Below are 22,999 nucleotides of genomic sequence, written 5' to 3' on the forward strand. Positions count from 1 at the left end.
GGACTGCAGCCCAGGGAAGAGACCCCTTGCTGGAGCAGGGGAGGAATGTGAGGAGTTCCTCCCTGGAGGAGGAAGGGGCAGCAGCAAACAAGGTGTGAGGAACTGACCGCAACCCCCCGGTAACTTGGATGATCTCTCCCTGTCCCTCTCTCCAACTCGGAGCCTTTTCTTCTATTTTCTCTCCCCCATTCCCCTGAGGGGCAGGGAGGGTGAGCGAGTGACTGCGTAGCTTTGTCCCACGGGCAACTAAACGACGACAGGCACGCAGGAGGGCATCTCTTGCGCTCCTTCAGCCCAAGCGCCTCCTAAAGCAGGGCGTCCTGCAGCAGGCTGCCCAGGCCCAAAGCCACTTAGGTTTTGCCCGTCTCCAAGGCACGGGGGGTGGCAGGTGGCCGAGGGTGTCCCTGCCCATATTTGGGGCGCACGCAGGCCAGCGGTGCTGATGTCACAGTGGGCATTGTGACCCGCGGGGCCAAGCCCACGAGAAGGCACGCTGGGCTCCGGCCGAGCGTCAGTGCGAGCTGGTGAGGTGAGGAGAGAGCAGGGGAGGGACGGGGCTGGCGCGGGGCTGCGAGGGAGGAGGGGGGCCCCACAACTCGGGGCTCTGGGCCTGTGCTGCAGGCTCACGGGCCTCTCCCTTCTCCCTCAGAGCCAGCCCAGGAGCATCTGGAGGAGACGCCCCAGCGCTGCTGGGACAGGGACTCTCCAAACGCTCACCGTTGACGTGCGCCATGTCCACGCGGAAGCGCAAGGCCCCCGACGCGAAGGAGCAGGGTGAGAGCCAAGGAGCCCTCCAAAGTAGCCTGGCAGAGGGGTTGTCAGGGCCAGCGTAGCAGGGACAGAGCTGGCCCTTGGGGGCAATCCCTCAGGGACGCTTCCCCCGGCCGCGCACAGGCGCTCATTCCCGCTGCCATTTGCTCTCTCCCCTCCAGCATGCGTGCTGTGCCGCTGCGCAGGGGCCGACCCCGATGTCTGTGGGCGCAAACTGCGCAAGCAACGGCTCTGCGCCCATGAGTTTTGCCTGGTGAGTTCCTGCGGGGCTCCCTCTAGCTTTCCCACAGGCAGTCCCCTCCACGCGCTCCTCCTCAGCTCCTCCTCTTTGCTCTCCTGCAGTTTTGTGCCGATGAGCTTTTTCAAGAAGGGGAGGACGAAGTAGGACTCATGGGCTTTCTCCCTGAAGATATTCAACGAACCGTCAAGCAGGCAGCGCGGAAGGTGAGCACCTGACAACACCAGGGAGGTTTACGCCAGGAGAGCTTAGCGGGAGCTTAGCCCAGAGCCCAGGAAAGAAATCCCAGCCCTTCCAAGCAGCTCTGGGACAAAAGTCTTGCTCCCGCAGCTCCACAGTGGCTCCAGCACAGGCGCCTGTTCTGCCAGGCGCATCTGGGGGCTGTGAGCCAGCAGCGGCCACCCCCTGCGCCCAGCCCGCAGCTGTGGGGCTGCCCGTGGAGGCCCTCAGGCTGCCGCTCATGGGGGCTGCTCTGCTCTTCCCAGCGCTGCTTCGTCTGTGGCGAGAGCGGGGCCACCATCACCTGCTCGCAGACAGGCTGCAAGCGTCCTTTCCATCTGCCCTGTGCCGTCGAGGGCTCATGCGTCACCCATTGGTTTGGGGACTACAGGTAAGGGCAGCCGGCCCTCACTGGGGACACTCCTTGCCTCCAGTCTCCTGCCTGCCAGACCCAGCCAAACAACCAAAGATCCCGCAGTGACATTTCTCCGTGGCTGCTCTCAGGCACAGCCACAACCGGGCAGCTTCTGGAGGTCCTTCGCATCTCCTCTCCCCTGCTCTCTGGAAGAACCCAGCCCTTCTCACCTCGCCCATCCCTCTCCTCTTCCCCCAGGTCCTTCTGCTGGGAGCACCGCCCGCAGCAGGCAGTGAAGGTGGCTCCGGGGGAGAACACCGCCTGCCTCATCTGCCAGGACCCTGTGGAGGACACACTGTCCTACGGCACCATGGTGTGCCCACTGTGCACACACGCCTGGTTCCACCGCGGCTGCATCCAGAAACAGGCTCTCCATGCTGGCTTGCCCTGCTTCTGTTGTCCGCATTGCCAAAACGATTACGGATTCCTCTCGGCAATGCTCACCATGGGGATCCGAATCCCTTTCAGGTTGGTTTTTCGCTCCGCAGCTCACAAGACAGGAGGGTGCAAGCGCTGTGCTGTGCCAGGGGCTGCCCCAGCAGTCCTGGCCCTGCGCTGTCCCCTGAGTCTGGGCTTCAGCTTCACGGAGGAGTTGCCAGCAGGGCAGGGCTGGAGGAGGGACAGCAGGGGCTCATCACTTTCCCCTTCTTTTGCCAAAAGCGGGCCATCGTGGATGGAGGACGATGCCTACGCTCGAGCCTATGAGAGGCACAGCCGCTGTGACGCCAGGCAGTGCCTCTGCCCAGGAGGCAGGGAGCAGGCAGAGGAAGAGGGGTAAGTTGCCAGAGCTGCACCCCGGGGCTCTGTCCGGCATCTCTGTCTGGCCGAGGGCTCGAATCAGAACAACTGAGAACAGGAGCTGTGCCGGACAATCCTGTGCCGCAGTCCCTTTGTCCTCCCAGCCATGAGCCCCTTTGCTTCCCCAGGCCCTGGCAACTGCTCCTGTGCTGCTCCTGCGCTGCCGAGGGCACCCACCGACGCTGCACCCGCTTGAGGAATAGAGTCCGTTGCTGGGAGTGCGACAGCTGTGCTGGTCTGGGCTCCGGTAAGAGACAACACACCCGGGTGGCCCCAGGCTATGGGCGAGGGCCCAGGCCAGGTCTGGCAGCGGGTGCTCTGGATGGGCTTGGCAGAGGCTGTCTGCTCCAGGAGGGCTGGGGGCACCGCTCGGGCCTATCGTGCCCCGGGCCTGAGCAGCCGTGCCCTTGACCTTCCTGCTTCCCCTTACAGCCCCCGGTGCCAGCTCGAAGATCGCCCGCCCCAGCACTGCCAGCCAGCCCGGATCGGGGCCGCCTCACGGCTCCCCAGCAGCCCAGACCAGCAGCCACAGCAGCGGCAGCCAGCTGCCATCGCGGCCCTCCCGCCGCTCCCCAGCGCTCGCGAGGGGCAGACGCTCCAGACGCGCCAGGCCCAGGCAGATGAGGGACCGCTCCCACATGTGACACCGGGCCCCAACTCCCTACCCTCGGCCCAGAAGACGCCATTAGAGCAGCCGTGGGCCAGCACCAAGTGCTGACCCTCATTCCCCTCACAGCCACAATAAAGTTGCCCGTTAATTTCTGACCCCAGGCTCCTTTGTCAGTTTTCTCCTCCTCCTCCTCCTCTCCCTTTCTCCAGGGGCAGCCTTAGGGGCTGGGCCCACGGGGCTGTCTTCTCCGTGGGGCTTGGCAGCACCTTCCCCACACCGCCCTCCTTTCCGGGCTCCCCTTGCCCAGCTCCCCAGCGCCACGGCCGTGTGCTTCGGGCCTCGCTGGCCCCGCAGCCTGCTCCCTTTCCTCAGGGCAAGTTCCCAATGGGGGTCTCTGCTCCCGGGAGGATGGCCCAGCCTGGCCCCATCGGCAACGACGCCCGTCTCCCCGCAATGTGGGCTGCGCCCGCCCGCCCGCCACGGCCCTCGCGCCTCGACCCCCGACCCCCACAGTCGCACGCTTCAACTCTTGTGGCCTTTGCGACAAGGCTAGCACCAATGTCCTCTCCTTCACGCCTAGCTTGCTGAGAAGCGGGGCAAAGCTGCTTTTCTTTCACAGTTCAGTTCAGCGTCACCTCTGTATTTCTCATGCCAACATTTCTCTGGACTCTGCTTCTCCAGCAGCCAAAGGGCCTTCCCCGTTCCCCAGGGCCCTCTTCCCCAGCACCATGGCTGCTGTCCCAGCTGAAGGCTTCCTTCTGGCAGGGGGAACCGAGGCTTCCTTTTTCACAGAGGCTGCAAACACCTGCTAAGGAATTGACTGCCCAGAGTTCAGGAGAGGGGGAGCAGGACAGTGTGGAAGCCGCTTGGTTGAAGTAGGGAGCAGCCGTCCTCTGTGAGGAAGGCAGGGCAACCTGGGAGACCTGCTGGGCTTTTCTGCCAAGGAAGAAGCAGTGGGGAAGTGTGCGGGTTTTGTGGAGCGAGGCAGGGCTAGAGTGGCAGCTTCTGCGAGAAGCTGCTACGAGTGTCCCCTGGGTCTGGTGGACCTGGCCAGGCCTAGGGTGGGCCCAGCCCTGGCCAGGGCCAAGCCAATTGGCAACAGCTGTAACTCCTCTGAGGTAAAGTATTTAAGGAGGGGAAACTAAAAAACCAAGGAAGAGTGAAGAAGCAGCAGCAGGGGCAGAGAGGGGGAGGCGTGAGCCTCATGGGCCTTGTGGCCCTCACCCTCTGGCCTCCCGCCAGGCGGCCCAACTCGGCCTGTCCTGGCCCAGAGAAGAGAGGAGAATGTGAGAGGCATCTGCCTGAGCTGATTGTGAAGAATTGCTTGTGAGAGGAATGGCTGTGGACACCAAAGAAGGAGGGAGAGGTGAAGTCGCTCCGGGCAGAGATCCCCTGCAGCCCGTGGTGCAGCGCATGGTGAGGCCGGCTGTGCCCCTGCAGAAGATGGAGGAGCAGGGATCCCCCCGCAGCCCATGGAGGAGCAGAGATCCCCCTGCAGAAGATGGAGAAGCAGAGATCCCCCTGCAGCCCGTGCAGGACCCCACGCTGGGGCAGGCGGGAGCCTGAAGGAGGCTGTGGCCTGTGCAGGGCCTGCGCTGGGGCAGCCGGTTCCTGAGGGACTGCACCCCGAGGAAAAGGCCCCGCACTGGAACAGCTCGTGAAGGACTGCAGCCCAGGGAAGAGACCCCTTGCTGGAGCAGGGGAGGAATGTGAGGAGTTCCTCCCTGGAGGAGGAAGGGGCAGCAGCAAACAAGGTGTGAGGAACTGACCGCAACCCCCCGGTAACTTGGATGATCTCTCCCTGTCCCTCTCTCCAACTCGGAGCCTTTTCTTCTATTTTCTCTCCCCCATTCCCCTGAGGGGCAGGGAGGGTGAGCGAGTGACTGCGTAGCTTTGTCCCACGGGCAACTAAACGACGACAGGCACGCAGGAGGGCATCTCTTGCGCTCCTTCAGCCCAAGCGCCTCCTAAAGCAGGGCGTCCTGCAGCAGGCTGCCCAGGCCCAAAGCCACTTAGGTTTTGCCCGTCTCCAAGGCACGGGGGGTGGCAGGTGGCTGAGGGTGTCCCTGCCCATATTTGGGGCGCACGCAGGCCAGCGGTGCTGATGTCACAGTGGGCATTGTGACCCGCGGGGCCAAGCCCACGAGAAGGCACGCTGGGCTCCGGCCGAGCGTCAGTGCGAGCTGGTGAGGTGAGGAGAGAGCAGGGGAGGGACGGGGCTGGCGCGGGGCTGCGAGGGAGGAGGGGGGCCCCACAACTCGGGGCTCTGGGCCTGTGCTGCAGGCTCACGGGCCTCTCCCTTCTCCCTCAGAGCCAGCCCAGGAGCATCTGGAGGAGACGCCCCAGCGCTGCTGGGACAGGGACTCTCCAAACGCTCACCGTTGACGTGCGCCATGTCCACGCGGAAGCGCAAGGCCCCCGACGCGAAGGAGCAGGGTGAGAGCCAAGGAGCCCTCCAAAGTAGCCTGGCAGAGGGGTTGTCAGGGCCAGCGTAGCAGGGACAGAGCTGGCCCTTGGGGGCAATCCCTCAGGGACGCTTCCCCCGGCCGCGCACAGGCGCTCATTCCCGCTGCCATTTGCTCTCTCCCCTCCAGCATGCGTGCTGTGCCGCCGCGCAGGGGCCGACCCCGATGTCTGTGGGCGCAAACTGCGCAAGCAACGGCTCTGCGCCCATGAGTTTTGCCTGGTGAGTTCCTGCGGGGCTCCCTCCAGCTTTCCCACAGGCAGTCCCCTCCACGCGCTCCTCCTCAGCTCCTCCTCTTTGCTCTCCTGCAGTTTTGTGCCGATGAGCTTTTTCAAGAAGGGGAGGACGAAGTAGGACTCATGGGCTTTCTCCCTGAAGATATTCAACGAACCGTCAAGCAGGCAGCGCGGAAGGTGAGCACCTGACAACACCAGGGAGGTTTACGCCAGGAGAGCTTAGCGGGAGCTTAGCCCAGAGCCCAGGAAAGAAATCCCAGCCCTTCCAAGCAGCTCTGGGACAAAAGTCTTGCTCCCGCAGCTCCACAGTGGCTCCAGCACAGGCGCCTGTTCTGCCAGGCGCATCTGGGGGCTGTGAGCCAGCAGCGGCCACCCCCTGCGCCCAGCCCGCAGCTGTGGGGCTGCCCGTGGAGGCCCTCAGGCTGCCGCTCATGGGGGCTGCTCTGCTCTTCCCAGCGCTGCTTCGTCTGTGGCGAGAGCGGGGCCACCATCACCTGCTCGCAGACAGGCTGCAAGCGTCCTTTCCATCTGCCCTGTGCCGTCGAGGGCTCATGCGTCACCCATTGGTTTGGGGACTACAGGTAAGGGCAGCCGGCCCTCACTGGGGACACTCCTTGCCTTTAGTCTCCTGCCTGCCAGACCCAGCCAAACAACCAAAGATCCCGCAGTGACATTTCTCCGCGGCTGCTCTCAGGCACAGCCACAACCGGGCAGCTTCTGGAGGTCCTTCGCATCTCCTCTCCCCTGCTCTCTGGAAGAACCCAGCCCTTCTCACCTCGCCCATCCCTCTCCTCTTCCCCCAGGTCCTTCTGCTGGGAGCACCGCCCGCAGCAGGCAGTGAAGGTGGCTCCGGGGGAGAACACCGCCTGCCTCATCTGCCAGGACCCTGTGGAGGACACACTGTCCTACGGCACCATGGTGTGCCCACTGTGCACACACGCCTGGTTCCACCGCGGCTGCATCCAGAAACAGGCTCTCCATGCTGGCTTGCCCTGCTTCTGTTGTCCGCATTGCCAAAACGATTACGGATTCCTCTCGGCAATGCTCACCATGGGGATCCGAATCCCTTTCAGGTTGGTTTTTCGCTCCGCAGCTCACAAGACAGGAGGGTGCAAGCGCTGTGCTGTGCCAGGGGCTGCCCCAGCAGTCCTGGCCCTGCGCTGTCCCCTGAGTCTGGGCTTCAGCTTCACGGAGGAGTTGCCAGCAGGGCAGGGCTGGAGGAGGGACAGCAGGGGCTCATCACTTTCCCCTTCTTTTGCCAAAAGCGGGCCATCGTGGATGGAGGACGATGCCTACGCTCGAGCCTATGAGAGGCACAGCCGCTGTGACGCCAGGCAGTGCCTCTGCCCAGGAGGCAGGGAGCAGGCAGAGGAAGAGGGGTAAGTTGCCAGAGCTGCACCCCGGGGCTCTGTCCGGCATCTCTGTCTGGCCGAGGGCTCGAATCAGAACAACTGAGAACAGGAGCTGTGCCGGACAATCCTGTGCCGCAGTCCCTTTGTCCTCCCAGCCATGAGCCCCTTTGCTTCCCCAGGCCCTGGCAACTGCTCCTGTGCTGCTCCTGCGCTGCCGAGGGCACCCACCGACGCTGCACCCGCTTGAGGAATAGAGTCCGTTGCTGGGAGTGCGACAGCTGTGCTGGTCTGGGCTCCGGTAAGAGACAACACACCCGGGTGGCCCCAGGCTATGGGCGAGGGCCCAGGCCAGGTCTGCCAGCGGGTGCTCTGGATGGGCTTGGCAGAGGCTGTCTGCTCCAGGAGGGCTGGGGGCACCGCTCGGGCCTATCGTGCCCCGGGCCTGAGCAGCCGTGCCCTTGACCTTCCTGCTTCCCCTTACAGCCCCCGGTGCCAGCTCGAAGATCGCCCGCCCCAGCACTGCCAGCCAGCCCGGATCGGGGCCGCCTCACGGCTCCCCAGCAGCCCAGACCAGCAGCCACAGCAGCGGCAGCCAGCTGCCATCGCGGCCCTCCCGCCGCTCCCCAGCGCTCGCGAGGGGCAGACGCTCCAGACGCGCCAGGCCCAGGCAGATGAGGGACCGCTCCCACATGTGACACCGGGCCCCAACTCCCTACCCTCGGCCCAGAAGACGCCATTAGAGCAGCCGTGGGCCAGCACCAAGTGCTGACCCTCATTCCCCTCACAGCCACAATAAAGTTGCCCGTTAATTTCTGACCCCAGGCTCCTTTGTCAGTTTTCTCCTCCTCCTCCTCCTCTCCCTTTCTCCAGGGGCAGCCTTAGGGGCTGGGCCCACGGGGCTGTCTTCTCCGTGGGGCTTGGCAGCACCTTCCCCACACCGCCCTCCTTTCCGGGCTCCCCTTGCCCAGCTCCCCAGCGCCACGGCCGTGTGCTTCGGGCCTCGCTGGCCCCGCAGCCTGCTCCCTTTCCTCAGGGCAAGTTCCCAATGGGGGTCTCTGCTCCCGGGAGGATGGCCCAGCCTGGCCCCATCGGCAACGACGCCCGTCTCCCCGCAATGTGGGCTGCGCCCGCCCGCCCGCCACGGCCCTCGCGCCTCGACCCCCGACCCCCACAGTCGCACGCTTCAACTCTTGTGGCCTTTGCGACAAGGCTAGCACCAATGTCCTCTCCTTCACGCCTAGCTTGCTGAGAAGCGGGGCAAAGCTGCTTTTCTTTCACAGTTCAGTTCAGCGTCACCTCTGTATTTCTCATGCCAACATTTCTCTGGACTCTGCTTCTCCAGCAGCCAAAGGGCCTTCCCCGTTCCCCAGGGCCCTCTTCCCCAGCACCATGGCTGCTGTCCCAGCTGAAGGCTTCCTTCTGGCAGGGGGAACCGAGGCTTCCTTTTTCACAGAGGCTGCAAACACCTGCTAAGGAATTGACTGCCCAGAGTTCAGGAGAGGGGGAGCAGGACAGTGTGGAAGCCGCTTGGTTGAAGTAGGGAGCAGCCGTCCTCTGTGAGGAAGGCAGGGCAACCTGGGAGACCTGCTGGGCTTTTCTGCCAAGGAAGAAGCAGTGGGGAAGTGTGCGGGTTTTGTGGAGCGAGGCAGGGCTAGAGTGGCAGCTTCTGCGAGAAGCTGCTACGAGTGTCCCCTGGGTCTGGTGGACCTGGCCAGGCCTAGGGTGGGCCCAGCCCTGGCCAGGGCCAAGCCAATTGGCAACAGCTGTAACTCCTCTGAGGTAAAGTATTTAAGGAGGGGAAACTAAAAAACCAAGGAAGAGTGAAGAAGCAGCAGCAGGGGCAGAGAGGGGGAGGCGTGAGCCTCATGGGCCTTGTGGCCCTCACCCTCTGGCCTCCCGCCAGGCGGCCCAACTCGGCCTGTCCTGGCCCAGAGAAGAGAGGAGAATGTGAGAGGCATCTGCCTGAGCTGATTGTGAAGAATTGCTTGTGAGAGGAATGGCTGTGGACACCAAAGAAGGAGGGAGAGGTGAAGTCGCTCCGGGCAGAGATCCCCTGCAGCCCGTGGTGCAGCGCATGGTGAGGCCGGCTGTGCCCCTGCAGAAGATGGAGGAGCAGGGATCCCCCCGCAGCCCATGGAGGAGCAGAGATCCCCCTGCAGAAGATGGAGAAGCAGAGATCCCCCTGCAGCCCGTGCAGGACCCCACGCTGGGGCAGGCGGGAGCCTGAAGGAGGCTGTGGCCTGTGCAGGGCCTGCGCTGGGGCAGCCGGTTCCTGAGGGACTGCACCCCGAGGAAAAGGCCCCGCGCTGGAACAGCTCGTGAAGGACTGCAGCCCAGGGAAGAGACCCCTTGCTGGAGCAGGGGAGGAATGTGAGGAGTTCCTCCCTGGAGGAGGAAGGGGCAGCAGCAAACAAGGTGTGAGGAACTGACCGCAACCCCCCGGTAACTTGGATGATCTCTCCCTGTCCCTCTCTCCAACTCGGAGCCTTTTCTTCTATTTTCTCTCCCCCATTCCCCTGAGGGGCAGGGAGGGTGAGCGAGTGACTGCGTAGCTTTGTCCCACGGGCAACTAAACGACGACAGGCACGCAGGAGGGCATCTCTTGCGCTCCTTCAGCCCAAGCGCCTCCTAAAGCAGGGCGTCCTGCAGCAGGCTGCCCAGGCCCAAAGCCACTTAGGTTTTGCCCGTCTCCAAGGCACGGGGGGTGGCAGGTGGCCGAGGGTGTCCCTGCCCATATTTGGGGCGCACGCAGGCCAGCGGTGCGGATGTCACAGTGGGCATTGTGACCCGCGGGGCCAAGCCCACGAGAAGGCACGCTGGGCTCCGGCCGAGCGTCAGTGCGAGCTGGTGAGGTGAGGAGAGAGCAGGGGAGGGACGGGGCTGGCGCGGGGCTGCGAGGGAGGAGGGGGGCCCCACAACTCGGGGCTCTGGGCCTGTGCTGCAGGCTCACGGGCCTCTCCCTTCTCCCTCAGAGCCAGCCCAGGAGCATCTGGAGGAGACGCCCCAGCGCTGCTGGGACAGGGACTCTCCAAACGCTCACCGTTGACGTGCGCCATGTCCACGCGGAAGCGCAAGGCCCCCGACGCGAAGGAGCAGGGTGAGAGCCAAGGAGCCCTCCAAAGTAGCCTGGCAGAGGGGTTGTCAGGGCCAGCGTAGCAGGGACAGAGCTGGCCCTTGGGGGCAATCCCTCAGGGACGCTTCCCCCGGCCGCGCACAGGCGCTCATTCCCGCTGCCATTTGCTCTCTCCCCTCCAGCATGCGTGCTGTGCCGCCGCGCAGGGGCCGACCCCGATGTCTGTGGGCGCAAACTGCGCAAGCAACGGCTCTGCGCCCATGAGTTTTGCCTGGTGAGTTCCTGCGGGGCTCCCTCTAGCTTTCCCACAGGCAGTCCCCTCCACGCGCTCCTCCTCAGCTCCTCCTCTTTGCTCTCCTGCAGTTTTGTGCCGATGAGCTTTTTCAAGAAGGGGAGGACGAAGTAGGACTCATGGGCTTTCTCCCTGAAGATATTCAACGAACCGTCAAGCAGGCAGCGCGGAAGGTGAGCACCTGACAACACCAGGGAGGTTTACGCCAGGAGAGCTTAGCGGGAGCTTAGCCCAGAGCCCAGGAAAGAAATCCCAGCCCTTCCAAGCAGCTCTGGGACAAAAGTCTTGCTCCCGCAGCTCCACAGTGGCTCCAGCACAGGCGCCTGTTCTGCCAGGCGCATCTGGGGGCTGTGAGCCAGCAGCGGCCACCCCCTGCGCCCAGCCCGCAGCTGTGGGGCTGCCCGTGGAGGCCCTCAGGCTGCCGCTCATGGGGGCTGCTCTGCTCTTCCCAGCGCTGCTTCGTCTGTGGCGAGAGCGGGGCCACCATCACCTGCTCGCAGACAGGCTGCAAGCGTCCTTTCCATCTGCCCTGTGCCGTCGAGGGCTCATGCGTCACCCATTGGTTTGGGGACTACAGGTAAGGGCAGCCGGCCCTCACTGGGGACACTCCTTGCCTTCAGTCTCCTGCCTGCCAGACCCAGCCAAACAACCAAAGATCCCGCAGTGACATTTCTCCGTGGCTGCTCTCAGGCACAGCCACAACCGGGCAGCTTCTGGAGGTCCTTCGCATCTCCTCTCCCCTGCTCTCTGGAAGAACCCAGCCCTTCTCACCTCGCCCATCCCTCTCCTCTTCCCCCAGGTCCTTCTGCTGGGAGCACCGCCCGCAGCAGGCAGTGAAGGTGGCTCCGGGGGAGAACACCGCCTGCCTCATCTGCCAGGACCCTGTGGAGGACACACTGTCCTACGGCACCATGGTGTGCCCACTGTGCACACACGCCTGGTTCCACCGCAGCTGCATCCAGAAACAGGCTCTCCATGCTGGCTTGCCCTGCTTCTGTTGTCCGCATTGCCAAAACGATTACGGATTCCTCTCGGCAATGCTCACCATGGGGATCCGAATCCCTTTCAGGTTGGTTTTTCGCTCCGCAGCTCACAAGACAGGAGGGTGCAAGCGCTGTGCTGTGCCAGGGGCTGCCCCAGCAGTCCTGGCCCTGCGCTGTCCCCTGAGTCTGGGCTTCAGCTTCACGGAGGAGTTGCCAGCAGGGCAGGGCTGGAGGAGGGACAGCAGGGGCTCATCACTTTCCCCTTCTTTTGCCAAAAGCGGGCCATCGTGGATGGAGGACGATGCCTACGCTCGAGCCTATGAGAGGCACAGCCGCTGTGACGCCAGGCAGTGCCTCTGCCCAGGAGGCAGGGAGCAGGCAGAGGAAGAGGGGTAAGTTGCCAGAGCTGCACCCCGGGGCTCTGTCCGGCATCTCTGTCTGGCCGAGGGCTCGAATCAGAACAACTGAGAACAGGAGCTGTGCCGGACAATCCTGTGCCGCAGTCCCTTTGTCCTCCCAGCCATGAGCCCCTTTGCTTCCCCAGGCCCTGGCAACTGCTCCTGTGCTGCTCCTGCGCTGCCGAGGGCACCCACCGACGCTGCACCCGCTTGAGGAATAGAGTCCGTTGCTGGGAGTGCGACAGCTGTGCTGGTCTGGGCTCCGGTAAGAGACAACACACCCGGGTGGCCCCAGGCTATGGGCGAGGGCCCAGGCCAGGTCTGCCAGCGGGTGCTCTGGATGGGCTTGGCAGAGGCTGTCTGCTCCAGGAGGGCTGGGGGCACCGCTCGGGCCTATCGTGCCCCGGGCCTGAGCAGCCGTGCCCTTGACCTTCCTGCTTCCCCTTACAGCCCCCGGTGCCAGCTCGAAGATCGCCCGCCCCAGCACTGCCAGCCAGCCCGGATCGGGGCCGCCTCACGGCTCCCCAGCAGCCCAGACCAGCAGCCACAGCAGCGGCAGCCAGCTGCCATCGCGGCCCTCCCGCCGCTCCCCAGCGCTCGCGAGGGGCAGACGCTCCAGACGCGCCAGGCCCAGGCAGATGAGGGACCGCTCCCACATGTGACACCGGGCCCCAACTCCCTACCCTCGGCCCAGAAGACGCCATTAGAGCAGCCGTGGGCCAGCACCAAGTGCTGACCCTCATTCCCCTCACAGCCACAATAAAGTTGCCCGTTAATTTCTGACCCCAGGCTCCTTTGTCAGTTTTCTCCTCCTCCTCCTCCTCTCCCTTTCTCCAGGGGCAGCCTTAGGGGCTGGGCCCACGGGGCTGTCTTCTCCGTGGGGCTTGGCAGCACCTTCCCCACACCGCCCTCCTTTCCGGGCTCCCCTTGCCCAGCTCCCCAGCGCCACGGCCGTGTGCTTCGGGCCTCGCTGGCCCCGCAGCCTGCTCCCTTTCCTCAGGGCAAGTTCCCAATGGGGGTCTCTGCTCCCGGGAGGATGGCCCAGCCTGGCCCCATCGGCAACGACGCCCGTCTCCCCGCAATGTGGGCTGCGCCCGCCCGCCCGCCACGGCCCTCGCGCCTCGACCCCCGACCCCCACAGTCGCACGCTTCAACTCTTGTGGCCTTTGCGACAAGGCTAGCACCAATGTCCTCTCCTTCACGCCTAGCTTGCTGAGAAGCGGGGCAAAGCTGCTTTTCTTTCACAGTTCAGTTCAGCGTCACCTCTGTATTTCTCATGCCAACATTTCTCTGGACTCTGCTTCTCCAGCAGCCAAAGGGCCTTCCCCGTTCCCCAGGGCCCTCTTCCCCAGCACCATGGCTGCTGTCCCAGCTGAAGGCTTCCTTCTGGCAGGGGGAACCGAGGCTTCCTTTTTCACAGAGGCTGCAAACACCTGCTAAGGAATTGACTGCCCAGAGTTCAGGAGAGGGGGAGCAGGACAGTGTGGAAGCCGCTTGGTTGAAGTAGGGAGCAGCCGTCCTCTGTGAGGAAGGCAGGGCAACCTGGGAGACCTGCTGGGCTTTTCTGCCAAGGAAGAAGCAGTGGGGAAGTGTGCGGGTTTTGTGGAGCGAGGCAGGGCTAGAGTGGCAGCTTCTGCGAGAAGCTGCTACGAGTGTCCCCTGGGTCTGGTGGACCTGGCCAGGCCTAGGGTGGGCCCAGCCCTGGCCAGGGCCAAGCCAATTGGCAACAGCTGTAACTCCTCTGAGGTAAAGTATTTAAGGAGGGGAAACTAAAAAACCAAGGAAGAGTGAAGAAGCAGCAGCAGGGGCAGAGAGGGGGAGGCGTGAGCCTCATGGGCCTTGTGGCCCTCACCCTCTGGCCTCCCGCCAGGCGGCCCAACTCGGCCTGTCCTGGCCCAGAGAAGAGAGGAGAATGTGAGAGGCATCTGCCTGAGCTGATTGTGAAGAATTGCTTGTGAGAGGAATGGCTGTGGACACCAAAGGCAGTGAAGAAGGAGGGAGAGGTGAAGTCGCTCCGGGCAGAGATCCCCTGCAGCCCGTGGTGCAGCGCATGGTGAGGCCGGCTGTGCCCCTGCAGAAGATGGAGGAGCAGGGATCCCCCCGCAGCCCATGGAGGAGCAGAGATCCCCCTGCAGAAGATGGAGAAGCAGAGATCCCCCTGCAGCCCGTGCAGGACCCCACGCTGGGGCAGGCGGGAGCCTGAAGGAGGCTGTGGCCTGTGCAGGGCCTGCGCTGGGGCAGCCGGTTCCTGAGGGACTGCACCCCGAGGAAAAGGCCCCGCGCTGGAACAGCTCGTGAAGGACTGCAGCCCAGGGAAGAGACCCCTTGCTGGAGCAGGGGAGGAATGTGAGGAGTTCCTCCCTGGAGGAGGAAGGGGCAGCAGCAAACAAGGTGTGAGGAACTGACCGCAACCCCCCGGTAACTTGGATGATCTCTCCCTGTCCCTCTCTCCAACTCGGAGCCTTTTCTTCTATTTTCTCTCCCCCATTCCCCTGAGGGGCAGGGAGGGTGAGCGAGTGACTGCGTAGCTTTGTCCCACGGGCAACTAAACGACGACAGGCACGCAGGAGGGCATCTCTTGCGCTCCTTCAGCCCAAGCGCCTCCTAAAGCAGGGCGTCCTGCAGCAGGCTGCCCAGGCCCAAAGCCACTTAGGTTTTGCCCGTCTCCAAGGCACGGGGGGTGGCAGGTGGCCGAGGGTGTCCCTGCCCATATTTGGGGCGCACGCAGGCCAGCGGTGCGGATGTCACAGTGGGCATTGTGACCCGCGGGGCCAAGCCCACGAGAAGGCACGCTGGGCTCCGGCCGAGCGTCAGTGCGAGCTGGTGAGGTGAGGAGAGAGCAGGGGAGGGACGGGGCTGGCGCGAGGCTGCGAGGGAAGAGGGGGGCCCCACAACTCGGGGCTCTGGGCCTGTGCTGCAGGCTCACGGGCCTCTCCCTTCTCCCTCAGAGCCAGCCCAGGAGCATCTGGAGGAGACGCCCCAGCGCTGCTGGGACAGGGACTCTCCAAACGCTCACCGTTGACGTGCGCCATGTCCACGCGGAAGCGCAAGGCCCCCGACGCGAAGGAGCAGGGTGAGAGCCAAGGAGCCCTCCAAAGTAGCCTGGCAGAGGGGTTGTCAGGGCCAGCGTAGCAGGGACAGAGCTGGCCCTTGGGGGCAATCCCTCAGGGACGCTTCCCCCGGCCGCGCACAGGCGCTCATTCCCGCTGCCATTTGCTCTCTCCCCTCCAGCATGCGTGCTGTGCCGCCGCGCAGGGGCCGACCCCGATGTCTGTGGGCGCAAACTGCGCAAGCAACGGCTCTGCGCCCATGAGTTTTGCCTGGTGAGTTCCTGCGGGGCTCCCTCTAGCTTTCCCACAGGCAGTCCCCTCCACGCGCTCCTCCTCAGCTCCTCCTCTTTGCTCTCCTGCAGTTTTGTGCCGATGAGCTTTTTCAAGAAGGGGAGGACGAAGTAGGACTCATGGGCTTTCTCCCTGAAGATATTCAACGAACCGTCAAGCAGGCAGCGCGGAAGGTGAGCACCTGACAACACCAGGGAGGTTTACGCCAGGAGAGCTTAGCGGGAGCTTAGCCCAGAGCCCAGGAAAGAAATCCCAGCCCTTCCAAGCAGCTCTGGGACAAAAGTCTTGCTCCCGCAGCTCCACAGTGGCTCCAGCACAGGCGCCTGTTCTGCCAGGCGCATCTGGGGGCTGTGAGCCAGCAGCGGCCACCCCCTGCGCCCAGCCCGCAGCTGTGGGGCTGCCCGTGGAGGCCCTCAGGCTGCCGCTCATGGGGGCTGCTCTGCTCTTCCCAGCGCTGCTTCGTCTGTGGCGAGAGCGGGGCCACCATCACCTGCTCGCAGACAGGCTGCAAGCGTCCTTTCCATCTGCCCTGTGCCGTCGAGGGCTCATGCGTCACCCATTGGTTTGGGGACTACAGGTAAGGGCAGCCGGCCCTCACTGGGGACACTCCTTGCCTTCAGTCTCCTGCCTGCCAGACCCAGCCAAACAACCAAAGATCCCGCAGTGACATTTCTCCGTGGCTGCTCTCAGGCACAGCCACAACCGGGCAGCTTCTGGAGGTCCTTCGCATCTCCTCTCCCCTGCTCTCTGGAAGAACCCAGCCCTTCTCACCTCGCCCATCCCTCTCCTCTTCCCCCAGGTCCTTCTGCTGGGAGCACCGCCCGCAGCAGGCAGTGAAGGTGGCTCCGGGGGAGAACACCGCCTGCCTCATCTGCCAGGACCCTGTGGAGGACACACTGTCCTACGGCACCATGGTGTGCCCACTGTGCACACACGCCTGGTTCCACCGCGGCTGCATCCAGAAACAGGCTCTCCATGCTGGCTTGCCCTGCTTCTGTTGTCCGCATTGCCAAAACGATTACGGATTCCTCTCGGCAATGCTCACCATGGGGATCCGAATCCCTTTCAGGTTGGTTTTTCGCTCCGCAGCTCACAAGACAGGAGGGTGCAAGCGCTGTGCTGTGCCAGGGGCTGCCCCAGCAGTCCTGGCCCTGCGCTGTCCCCTGAGTCTGGGCTTCAGCTTCACGGAGGAGTTGCCAGCAGGGCAGGGCTGGAGGAGGGACAGCAGGGGCTCATCACTTTCCCCTTCTTTTGCCAAAAGCGGGCCATCGTGGATGGAGGACGATGCCTACGCTCGAGCCTATGAGAGGCACAGCCGCTGTGACGCCAGGCAGTGCCTCTGCCCAGGAGGCAGGGAGCAGGCAGAGGAAGAGGGGTAAGTTGCCAGAGCTGCACCCCGGGGCTCTGTCCGGCATCTCTGTCTGGCCGAGGGCTCGAATCAGAACAACTGAGAACAGGAGCTGTGCCGGACAATCCTGTGCCGCAGTCCCTTTGTCCTCCCAGCCATGAGCCCCTTTGCTTCCCCAGGCCCTGGCAACTGCTCCTGTGCTGCTCCTGCGCTGCCGAGGGCACCCACCGACGCTGCACCCGCTTGAGGAATAGAGTCCGTTGCTGGGAGTGCGACAGCTGTGCTGGTCTGGGCTCCGGTAAGAGACAACACACCCGGGTGGCCCCAGGCTATGGGCGAGGGCCCAGGCCAGGTCTGCCAGCGGGTGCTCTGGATGGGCTTGGCAGAGGCTGTCTGCTCCAGGAGGGCTGGGGGCACCGCTCGGGCCTATCGTGCCCCGGGCCTGAGCAGCCGTGCCCTTGACCTTCCTGCTTCCCCTTACAGCCCCCGGTGCCAGCTCGAAGATCGCCCGCCCCAGCACTGCCAGCCAGCCCGGATCGGGGCCGCCTCACGGCTCCCCAGCAGCCCAGACCAGCAGCCACAGCAGCGGCAGCCAGCTGCCATCGCGGCCCTCCCGCCGCTCCCCAGCGCTCGCGAGGGGCAGACGCTCCAGACGCGCCAGGCCCAGGCAGATGAGGGACCGCTCCCACATGTGACACCGGGCCCCAACTCCCTACCCTCGGCCCAGAAGACGCCATTAGAGCAGCCGTGGGCCAGCACCAAGTGCTGACCCTCATTCCCCTCACAGCCACAATAAAGTTGCCCGTTAATTTCTGACCCCAGGCTCCTTTGTCAGTTTTCTCCTCCTCCTCCTCCTCTCCCTTTCTCCAGGGGCAGCCTTAGGGGCTGGGCCCACGGGGCTGTCTTCTCCGTGGGGCTTGGCAGCACCTTCCCCACACCGCCCTCCTTTCCGGGCTCCCCTTGCCCAGCTCCCCAGCGCCACGGCCGTGTGCTTCGGGCCTCGCTGGCCCCGCAGCCTGCTCCCTTTCCTCAGGGCAAGTTCCCAATGGGGGTCTCTGCTCCCGGGAGGATGGCCCAGCCTGGCCCCATCGGCAACGACGCCCGTCTCCCCGCAATGTGGGCTGCGCCCGCCCGCCCGCCACGGCCCTCGCGCCTCGACCCCCGACCCCCACAGTCGCACGCTTCAACTCTTGTGGCCTTTGCGACAAGGCTAGCACCAATGTCCTCTCCTTCACGCCTAGCTTGCTGAGAAGCGGGGCAAAGCTGCTTTTCTTTCACAGTTCAGTTCAGCGTCACCTCTGTATTTCTCATGCCAACATTTCTCTGGACTCTGCTTCTCCAGCAGCCAAAGGGCCTTCCCCGTTCCCCAGGGCCCTCTTCCCCAGCACCATGGCTGCTGTCCCAGCTGAAGGCTTCCTTCTGGCAGGGGGAACCGAGGCTTCCTTTTTCACAGAGGCTGCAAACACCTGCTAAGGAATTGACTGCCCAGAGTTCAGGAGAGGGGGAGCAGGACAGTGTGGAAGCCGCTTGGTTGAAGTAGGGAGCAGCCGTCCTCTGTGAGGAAGGCAGGGCAACCTGGGAGACCTGCTGGGCTTTTCTGCCAAGGAAGAAGCAGTGGGGAAGTGTGCGGGTTTTGTGGAGCGAGGCAGGGCTAGAGTGGCAGCTTCTGCGAGAAGCTGCTACGAGTGTCCCCTGGGTCTGGTGGACCTGGCCAGGCCTAGGGTGGGCCCAGCCCTGGCCAGGGCCAAGCCAATTGGCAACAGCTGTAACTCCTCTGAGGTAAAGTATTTAAGGAGGGGAAACTAAAAAACCAAGGAAGAGTGAAGAAGCAGCAGCAGGGGCAGAGAGGGGGAGGCGTGAGCCTCATGGGCCTTGTGGCCCTCACCCTCTGGCCTCCCGCCAGGCGGCCCAACTCGGCCTGTCCTGGCCCAGAGAAGAGAGGAGAATGTGAGAGGCATCTGCCTGAGCTGATTGTGAAGAATTGCTTGTGAGAGGAATGGCTGTGGACACCAAAGAAGGAGGGAGAGGTGAAGTCGCTCCGGGCAGAGATCCCCTGCAGCCCGTGGTGCAGCGCATGGTGAGGCCGGCTGTGCCCCTGCAGAAGATGGAGGAGCAGGGATCCCCCCGCAGCCCATGGAGGAGCAGAGATCCCCCTGCAGAAGATGGAGAAGCAGAGATCCCCCTGCAGCCCGTGCAGGACCCCACGCTGGGGCAGGCGGGAGCCTGAAGGAGGCTGTGGCCTGTGCAGGGCCTGCGCTGGGGCAGCCGGTTCCTGAGGGACTGCACCCCGAGGAAAAGGCCCCGCACTGGAACAGCTCGTGAAGGACTGCAGCCCAGGGAAGAGACCCCTTGCTGGAGCAGGGGAGGAATGTGAGGAGTTCCTCCCTGGAGGAGGAAGGGGCAGCAGCAAACAAGGTGTGAGGAACTGACCGCAACCCCCCGGTAACTTGGATGATCTCTCCCTGTCCCTCTCTCCAACTCGGAGCCTTTTCTTCTATTTTCTCTCCCCCATTCCCCTGAGGGGCAGGGAGGGTGAGCGAGTGACTGCGTAGCTTTGTCCCACGGGCAACTAAACGACGACAGGCACGCAGGAGGGCATCTCTTGCGCTCCTTCAGCCCAAGCGCCTCCTAAAGCAGGGCGTCCTGCAGCAGGCTGCCCAGGCCCAAAGCCACTTAGGTTTTGCCCGTCTCCAAGGCACGGGGGGTGGCAGGTGGCTGAGGGTGTCCCTGCCCATATTTGGGGCGCACGCAGGCCAGCGGGGCTGATGTCACAGTGGGCATTGTGACCCACGGGGCCAAGCCCACGAGAAGGCACGCTGGGCTCCGGCCGAGCGTCAGTGTGAGCTGGTGAGGTGAGGAGAGAGCAGGGGAGGGACGGGGCTGGCGCGGGGCTGCGAGGGAGGAGGGGGGCCCCACAACTCGGGGCTCTGGGCCTGTGCTGCAGGCTCACGGGCCTCTCCCTTCTCCCTCAGAGCCAGCCCAGGAGCATCTGGAGGAGACGCCCCAGCGCTGCTGGGACAGGGACTCTCCAAACGCTCACCGTTGACGTGCGCCATGTCCACGCGGAAGCGCAAGGCCCCCGACGCGAAGGAGCAGGGTGAGAGCCAAGGAGCCCTCCAAAGTAGCCTGGCAGAGGGGTTGTCAGGGCCAGCGTAGCAGGGACAGAGCTGGCCCTTGGGGGCAATCCCTCAGGGACGCTTCCCCCGGCCGCGCACAGGCGCTCATTCCCGCTGCCATTTGCTCTCTCCCCTCCAGCATGCGTGCTGTGCCGCCGCGCAGGGGCTGACCCCGATGTCTGTGGGCGCAAACTGCGCAAGCAACGGCTCTGCGCCCATGAGTTTTGCCTGGTGAGTTCCTGCGGGGCTCCCTCCAGCTTTCCCACAGGCAGTCCCCTCCACGCGCTCCTCCTCAGCTCCTCCTCTTTGCTCTCCTGCAGTTTTGTGCCGATGAGCTTTTTCAAGAAGGGGAGGACGAAGTAGGACTCATGGGCTTTCTCCCTGAAGATATTCAACGAACCGTCAAGCAGGCAGCGCGGAAGGTGAGCACCTGACAACACCAGGGAGGTTTACGCCAGGAGAGCTTAGCGGGAGCTTAGCCCAGAGCCCAGGAAAGAAATCCCAGCCCTTCCAAGCAGCTCTGGGACAAAAGTCTTGCTCCCGCAGCTCCACAGTGGCTCCAGCACAGGCGCCTGTTCTGCCAGGCGCATCTGGGGGCTGTGAGCCAGCAGCGGCCACCCCCTGCGCCCAGCCCGCAGCTGTGGGGCTGCCCGTGGAGGCCCTCAGGCTGCCGCTCATGGGGGCTGCTCTGCTCTTCCCAGCGCTGCTTCGTCTGTGGCGAGAGCGGGGCCACCATCACCTGCTCGCAGACAGGCTGCAAGCGTCCTTTCCATCTGCCCTGTGCCGTCGAGGGCTCATGCGTCACCCATTGGTTTGGGGACTACAGGTAAGGGCAGCCGGCCCTCACTGGGGACACTCCTTGCCTTTAGTCTCCTGCCTGCCAGACCCAGCCAAACAACCAAAGATCCCGCAGTGACATTTCTCCGCGGCTGCTCTCAGGCACAGCCACAACCGGGCAGCTTCTGGAGGTCCTTCGCATCTCCTCTCCCCTGCTCTCTGGAAGAACCCAGCCCTTCTCACCTCGCCCATCCCTCTCCTCTTCCCCCAGGTCCTTCTGCTGGGAGCACCGCCCGCAGCAGGCAGTGAAGGTGGCTCCGGGGGAGAACACCGCCTGCCTCATCTGCCAGGACCCTGTGGAGGACACACTGTCCTACGGCACCATGGTGTGCCCACTGTGCACACACGCCTGGTTCCACCGCGGCTGCATCCAGAAACAGGCTCTCCATGCTGGCTTGCCCTGCTTCTGTTGTCCGCATTGCCAAAACGATTACGGATTCCTCTCGGCAATGCTCACCATGGGGATCCGAATCCCTTTCAGGTTGGTTTTTCGCTCCGCAGCTCACAAGACAGGAGGGTGCAAGCGCTGTGCTGTGCCAGGGGCTGCCCCAGCAGTCCTGGCCCTGCGCTGTCCCCTGAGTCTGGGCTTCAGCTTCACGGAGGAGTTGCCAGCAGGGCAGGGCTGGAGGAGGGACAGCAGGGGCTCATCACTTTCCCCTTCTTTTGCCAAAAGCGGGCCATCGTGGATGGAGGACGATGCCTACGCTCGAGCCTATGAGAGGCACAGCCGCTGTGACGCCAGGCAGTGCCTCTGCCCAGGAGGCAGGGAGCAGGCAGAGGAAGAGGGGTAAGTTGCCAGAGCTGCACCCCGGGGCTCTGTCCGGCATCTCTGTCTGGCCGAGGGCTCGAATCAGAACAACTGAGAACAGGAGCTGTGCCGGACAATCCTGTGCCGCAGTCCCTTTGTCCTCCCAGCCATGAGCCCCTTTGCTTCCCCAGGCCCTGGCAACTGCTCCTGTGCTGCTCCTGCGCTGCCGAGGGCACCCACCGACGCTGCACCCGCTTGAGGAATAGAGTCCGTTGCTGGGAGTGCGACAGCTGTGCTGGTCTGGGCTCCGGTAAGAGACAACACACCCGGGTGGCCCCAGGCTATGGGCGAGGGCCCAGGCCAGGTCTGGCAGCGGGTGCTCTGGATGGGCTTGGCAGAGGCTGTCTGCTCCAGGAGGGCTGGGGGCACCGCTCGGGCCTATCGTGCCCCGGGCCTGAGCAGCCGTGCCCTTGACCTTCCTGCTTCCCCTTACAGCCCCCGGTGCCAGCTCGAAGATCGCCCGCCCCAGCACTGCCAGCCAGCCCGGATCGGGGCCGCCTCACGGCTCCCCAGCAGCCCAGACCAGCAGCCACAGCAGCGGCAGCCAGCTGCCATCGCGGCCCTCCCGCCGCTCCCCAGCGCTCGCGAGGGGCAGACGCTCCAGACGCGCCAGGCCCAGGCAGATGAGGGACCGCTCCCACATGTGACACCGGGCCCCAACTCCCTACCCTCGGCCCAGAAGACGCCATTAGAGCAGCCGTGGGCCAGCACCAAGTGCTGACCCTCATTCCCCTCACAGCCACAATAAAGTTGCCCGTTAATTTCTGACCCCAGGCTCCTTTGTCAGTTTTCTCCTCCTCCTCCTCCTCTCCCTTTCTCCAGGGGCAGCCTTAGGGGCTGGGCCCACGGGGCTGTCTTCTCCCTGGGGCTTGGCAGCACCTTCCCCACACCGCCCTCCTTCCCGGGCTCCCCTTGCCCAGCTCCCCAGCGCCACGGCCGTGTGCTTCGGGCCTCGCTGGCCCCGCAGCCTGCTCCCTTTCCTCAGGGCAAGTTCCCAATGGGGGTCTCTGCTCCCGGGAGGATGGCCCAGCCTGGCCCCATCGGCAACGACGCCCGTCTCCCCGCAATGTGGGCTGCGCCCGCCCGCCCGCCACGGCCCTCGCGCCTCGACCCCCGACCCCCACAGTCGCACGCTTCAACTCTTGTGGCCTTTGCGACAAGGCTAGCACCAATGTCCTCTCCTTCACGCCTAGCTTGCTGAGAAGCGGGGCAAAGCTGCTTTTCTTTCACAGTTCAGTTCAGCGTCACCTCTGTATTTCTCATGCCAACATTTCTCTGGACTCTGCTTCTCCAGCAGCCAAAGGGCCTTCCCCGTTCCCCAGGGCCCTCTTCCCCAGCACCATGGCTGCTGTCCCAGCTGAAGGCTTCCTTCTGGCAGGGGGAACCGAGGCTTCCTTTTTCACAGAGGCTGCAAACACCTGCTAAGGAATTGACTGCCCAGAGTTCAGGAGAGGGGGAGCAGGACAGTGTGGAAGCCGCTTGGTTGAAGTAGGGAGCAGCCGTCCTCTGTGAGGAAGGCAGGGCAACCTGGGAGACCTGCTGGGCTTTTCTGCCAAGGAAGAAGCAGTGGGGAAGTGTGCGGGTTTTGTGGAGCGAGGCAGGGCTAGAGTGGCAGCTTCTGCGAGAAGCTGCTACGAGTGTCCCCTGGGTCTGGTGGACCTGGCCAGGCCTAGGGTGGGCCCAGCCCTGGCCAGGGCCAA

The 22,999-nt window shown here is 64.2% G+C and overlaps 5 protein-coding genes across 5 annotated transcripts; all 5 read left to right on the top strand.

Moving 5' to 3' along the window:
- The first annotated feature begins 731 nt into the window (after nt 1-731).
- LOC147599468 (E3 ubiquitin-protein ligase PHF7-like) lies at nt 732-3,085 on the top strand. The gene is made up of 8 exons (XM_086755845.1): nt 732-774; nt 933-1,024; nt 1,114-1,215; nt 1,495-1,619; nt 1,842-2,111; nt 2,304-2,417; nt 2,570-2,688; nt 2,874-3,085. The coding sequence occupies exons 1-8, from the start codon at nt 732-734 to the stop codon at nt 3,083-3,085; spliced, it is 1,077 nt and encodes a 358-aa protein (XP_086611971.1).
- Nucleotides 3,086-5,444: 2,359 nt separating this feature from the next.
- LOC147599469 (E3 ubiquitin-protein ligase PHF7-like) lies at nt 5,445-7,798 on the top strand. The gene is made up of 8 exons (XM_086755846.1): nt 5,445-5,487; nt 5,646-5,737; nt 5,827-5,928; nt 6,208-6,332; nt 6,555-6,824; nt 7,017-7,130; nt 7,283-7,401; nt 7,587-7,798. Exons 1-8 carry the CDS (start codon nt 5,445-5,447, stop codon nt 7,796-7,798), a joined length of 1,077 nt encoding a protein of 358 aa, XP_086611972.1.
- Nucleotides 7,799-10,157: 2,359 nt separating this feature from the next.
- Nucleotides 10,158-12,511, top strand: LOC147599470 (E3 ubiquitin-protein ligase PHF7-like). Its single transcript, XM_086755847.1, has 8 exons — nt 10,158-10,200; nt 10,359-10,450; nt 10,540-10,641; nt 10,921-11,045; nt 11,268-11,537; nt 11,730-11,843; nt 11,996-12,114; nt 12,300-12,511. Exons 1-8 carry the CDS (start codon nt 10,158-10,160, stop codon nt 12,509-12,511), a joined length of 1,077 nt encoding a protein of 358 aa, XP_086611973.1.
- A 2,368-nt stretch (nt 12,512-14,879) lies between these two features.
- LOC147599471 (E3 ubiquitin-protein ligase PHF7-like) lies at nt 14,880-17,233 on the top strand. The gene is made up of 8 exons (XM_086755848.1): nt 14,880-14,922; nt 15,081-15,172; nt 15,262-15,363; nt 15,643-15,767; nt 15,990-16,259; nt 16,452-16,565; nt 16,718-16,836; nt 17,022-17,233. The coding sequence occupies exons 1-8, from the start codon at nt 14,880-14,882 to the stop codon at nt 17,231-17,233; spliced, it is 1,077 nt and encodes a 358-aa protein (XP_086611974.1).
- Nucleotides 17,234-19,592: 2,359 nt separating this feature from the next.
- LOC147599472 (E3 ubiquitin-protein ligase PHF7-like) lies at nt 19,593-21,946 on the top strand. Its single transcript, XM_086755849.1, has 8 exons — nt 19,593-19,635; nt 19,794-19,885; nt 19,975-20,076; nt 20,356-20,480; nt 20,703-20,972; nt 21,165-21,278; nt 21,431-21,549; nt 21,735-21,946. The coding sequence occupies exons 1-8, from the start codon at nt 19,593-19,595 to the stop codon at nt 21,944-21,946; spliced, it is 1,077 nt and encodes a 358-aa protein (XP_086611975.1).
- The last annotated feature ends 1,053 nt before the right edge of the window (nt 21,947-22,999 follow it).

This window comes from Chlamydotis macqueenii, chromosome 10, assembly GCF_036417535.1.
Source record: "Chlamydotis macqueenii isolate bChlMac1 chromosome 10, bChlMac1.mat, whole genome shotgun sequence".
NCBI lineage: Eukaryota > Metazoa > Chordata > Aves > Otidiformes > Otididae > Chlamydotis > Chlamydotis macqueenii.

What these genes read in the sequence shown, in the direction of transcription:
- LOC147599468 (XM_086755845.1), top strand. Translation starts at nt 732, where the DNA reads ATGTCCACGCGGAAGCGCAAGGCCCCCGACGCGAAGGAGCAGG. An exon ending in CCCCGACGCGAAGGAGCAGG is followed by an intron (nt 775 to 932) that starts GTGAGAGCCAAG and finishes TCTCCCCTCCAG; the next exon opens with CATGCGTGCTGTGCCGCTGC. An exon ending in CTGTGCTGGTCTGGGCTCCG is followed by an intron (nt 2,689 to 2,873) that starts GTAAGAGACAAC and finishes TTCCCCTTACAG; the next exon opens with CCCCCGGTGCCAGCTCGAAG.
- LOC147599469 (XM_086755846.1), top strand. Translation starts at nt 5,445, where the DNA reads ATGTCCACGCGGAAGCGCAAGGCCCCCGACGCGAAGGAGCAGG. An exon ending in CCCCGACGCGAAGGAGCAGG is followed by an intron (nt 5,488 to 5,645) that starts GTGAGAGCCAAG and finishes TCTCCCCTCCAG; the next exon opens with CATGCGTGCTGTGCCGCCGC. An exon ending in GGGATCCGAATCCCTTTCAG is followed by an intron (nt 6,825 to 7,016) that starts GTTGGTTTTTCG and finishes TTTTGCCAAAAG; the next exon opens with CGGGCCATCGTGGATGGAGG.
- LOC147599470 (XM_086755847.1), top strand. Translation starts at nt 10,158, where the DNA reads ATGTCCACGCGGAAGCGCAAGGCCCCCGACGCGAAGGAGCAGG. An exon ending in CCCCGACGCGAAGGAGCAGG is followed by an intron (nt 10,201 to 10,358) that starts GTGAGAGCCAAG and finishes TCTCCCCTCCAG; the next exon opens with CATGCGTGCTGTGCCGCCGC. An exon ending in TCAAGCAGGCAGCGCGGAAG is followed by an intron (nt 10,642 to 10,920) that starts GTGAGCACCTGA and finishes TGCTCTTCCCAG; the next exon opens with CGCTGCTTCGTCTGTGGCGA.
- LOC147599471 (XM_086755848.1), top strand. Translation starts at nt 14,880, where the DNA reads ATGTCCACGCGGAAGCGCAAGGCCCCCGACGCGAAGGAGCAGG. An exon ending in TCAAGCAGGCAGCGCGGAAG is followed by an intron (nt 15,364 to 15,642) that starts GTGAGCACCTGA and finishes TGCTCTTCCCAG; the next exon opens with CGCTGCTTCGTCTGTGGCGA. An exon ending in GGGATCCGAATCCCTTTCAG is followed by an intron (nt 16,260 to 16,451) that starts GTTGGTTTTTCG and finishes TTTTGCCAAAAG; the next exon opens with CGGGCCATCGTGGATGGAGG.
- LOC147599472 (XM_086755849.1), top strand. Translation starts at nt 19,593, where the DNA reads ATGTCCACGCGGAAGCGCAAGGCCCCCGACGCGAAGGAGCAGG. An exon ending in CATTGGTTTGGGGACTACAG is followed by an intron (nt 20,481 to 20,702) that starts GTAAGGGCAGCC and finishes CTCTTCCCCCAG; the next exon opens with GTCCTTCTGCTGGGAGCACC. An exon ending in GAGCAGGCAGAGGAAGAGGG is followed by an intron (nt 21,279 to 21,430) that starts GTAAGTTGCCAG and finishes TTGCTTCCCCAG; the next exon opens with GCCCTGGCAACTGCTCCTGT.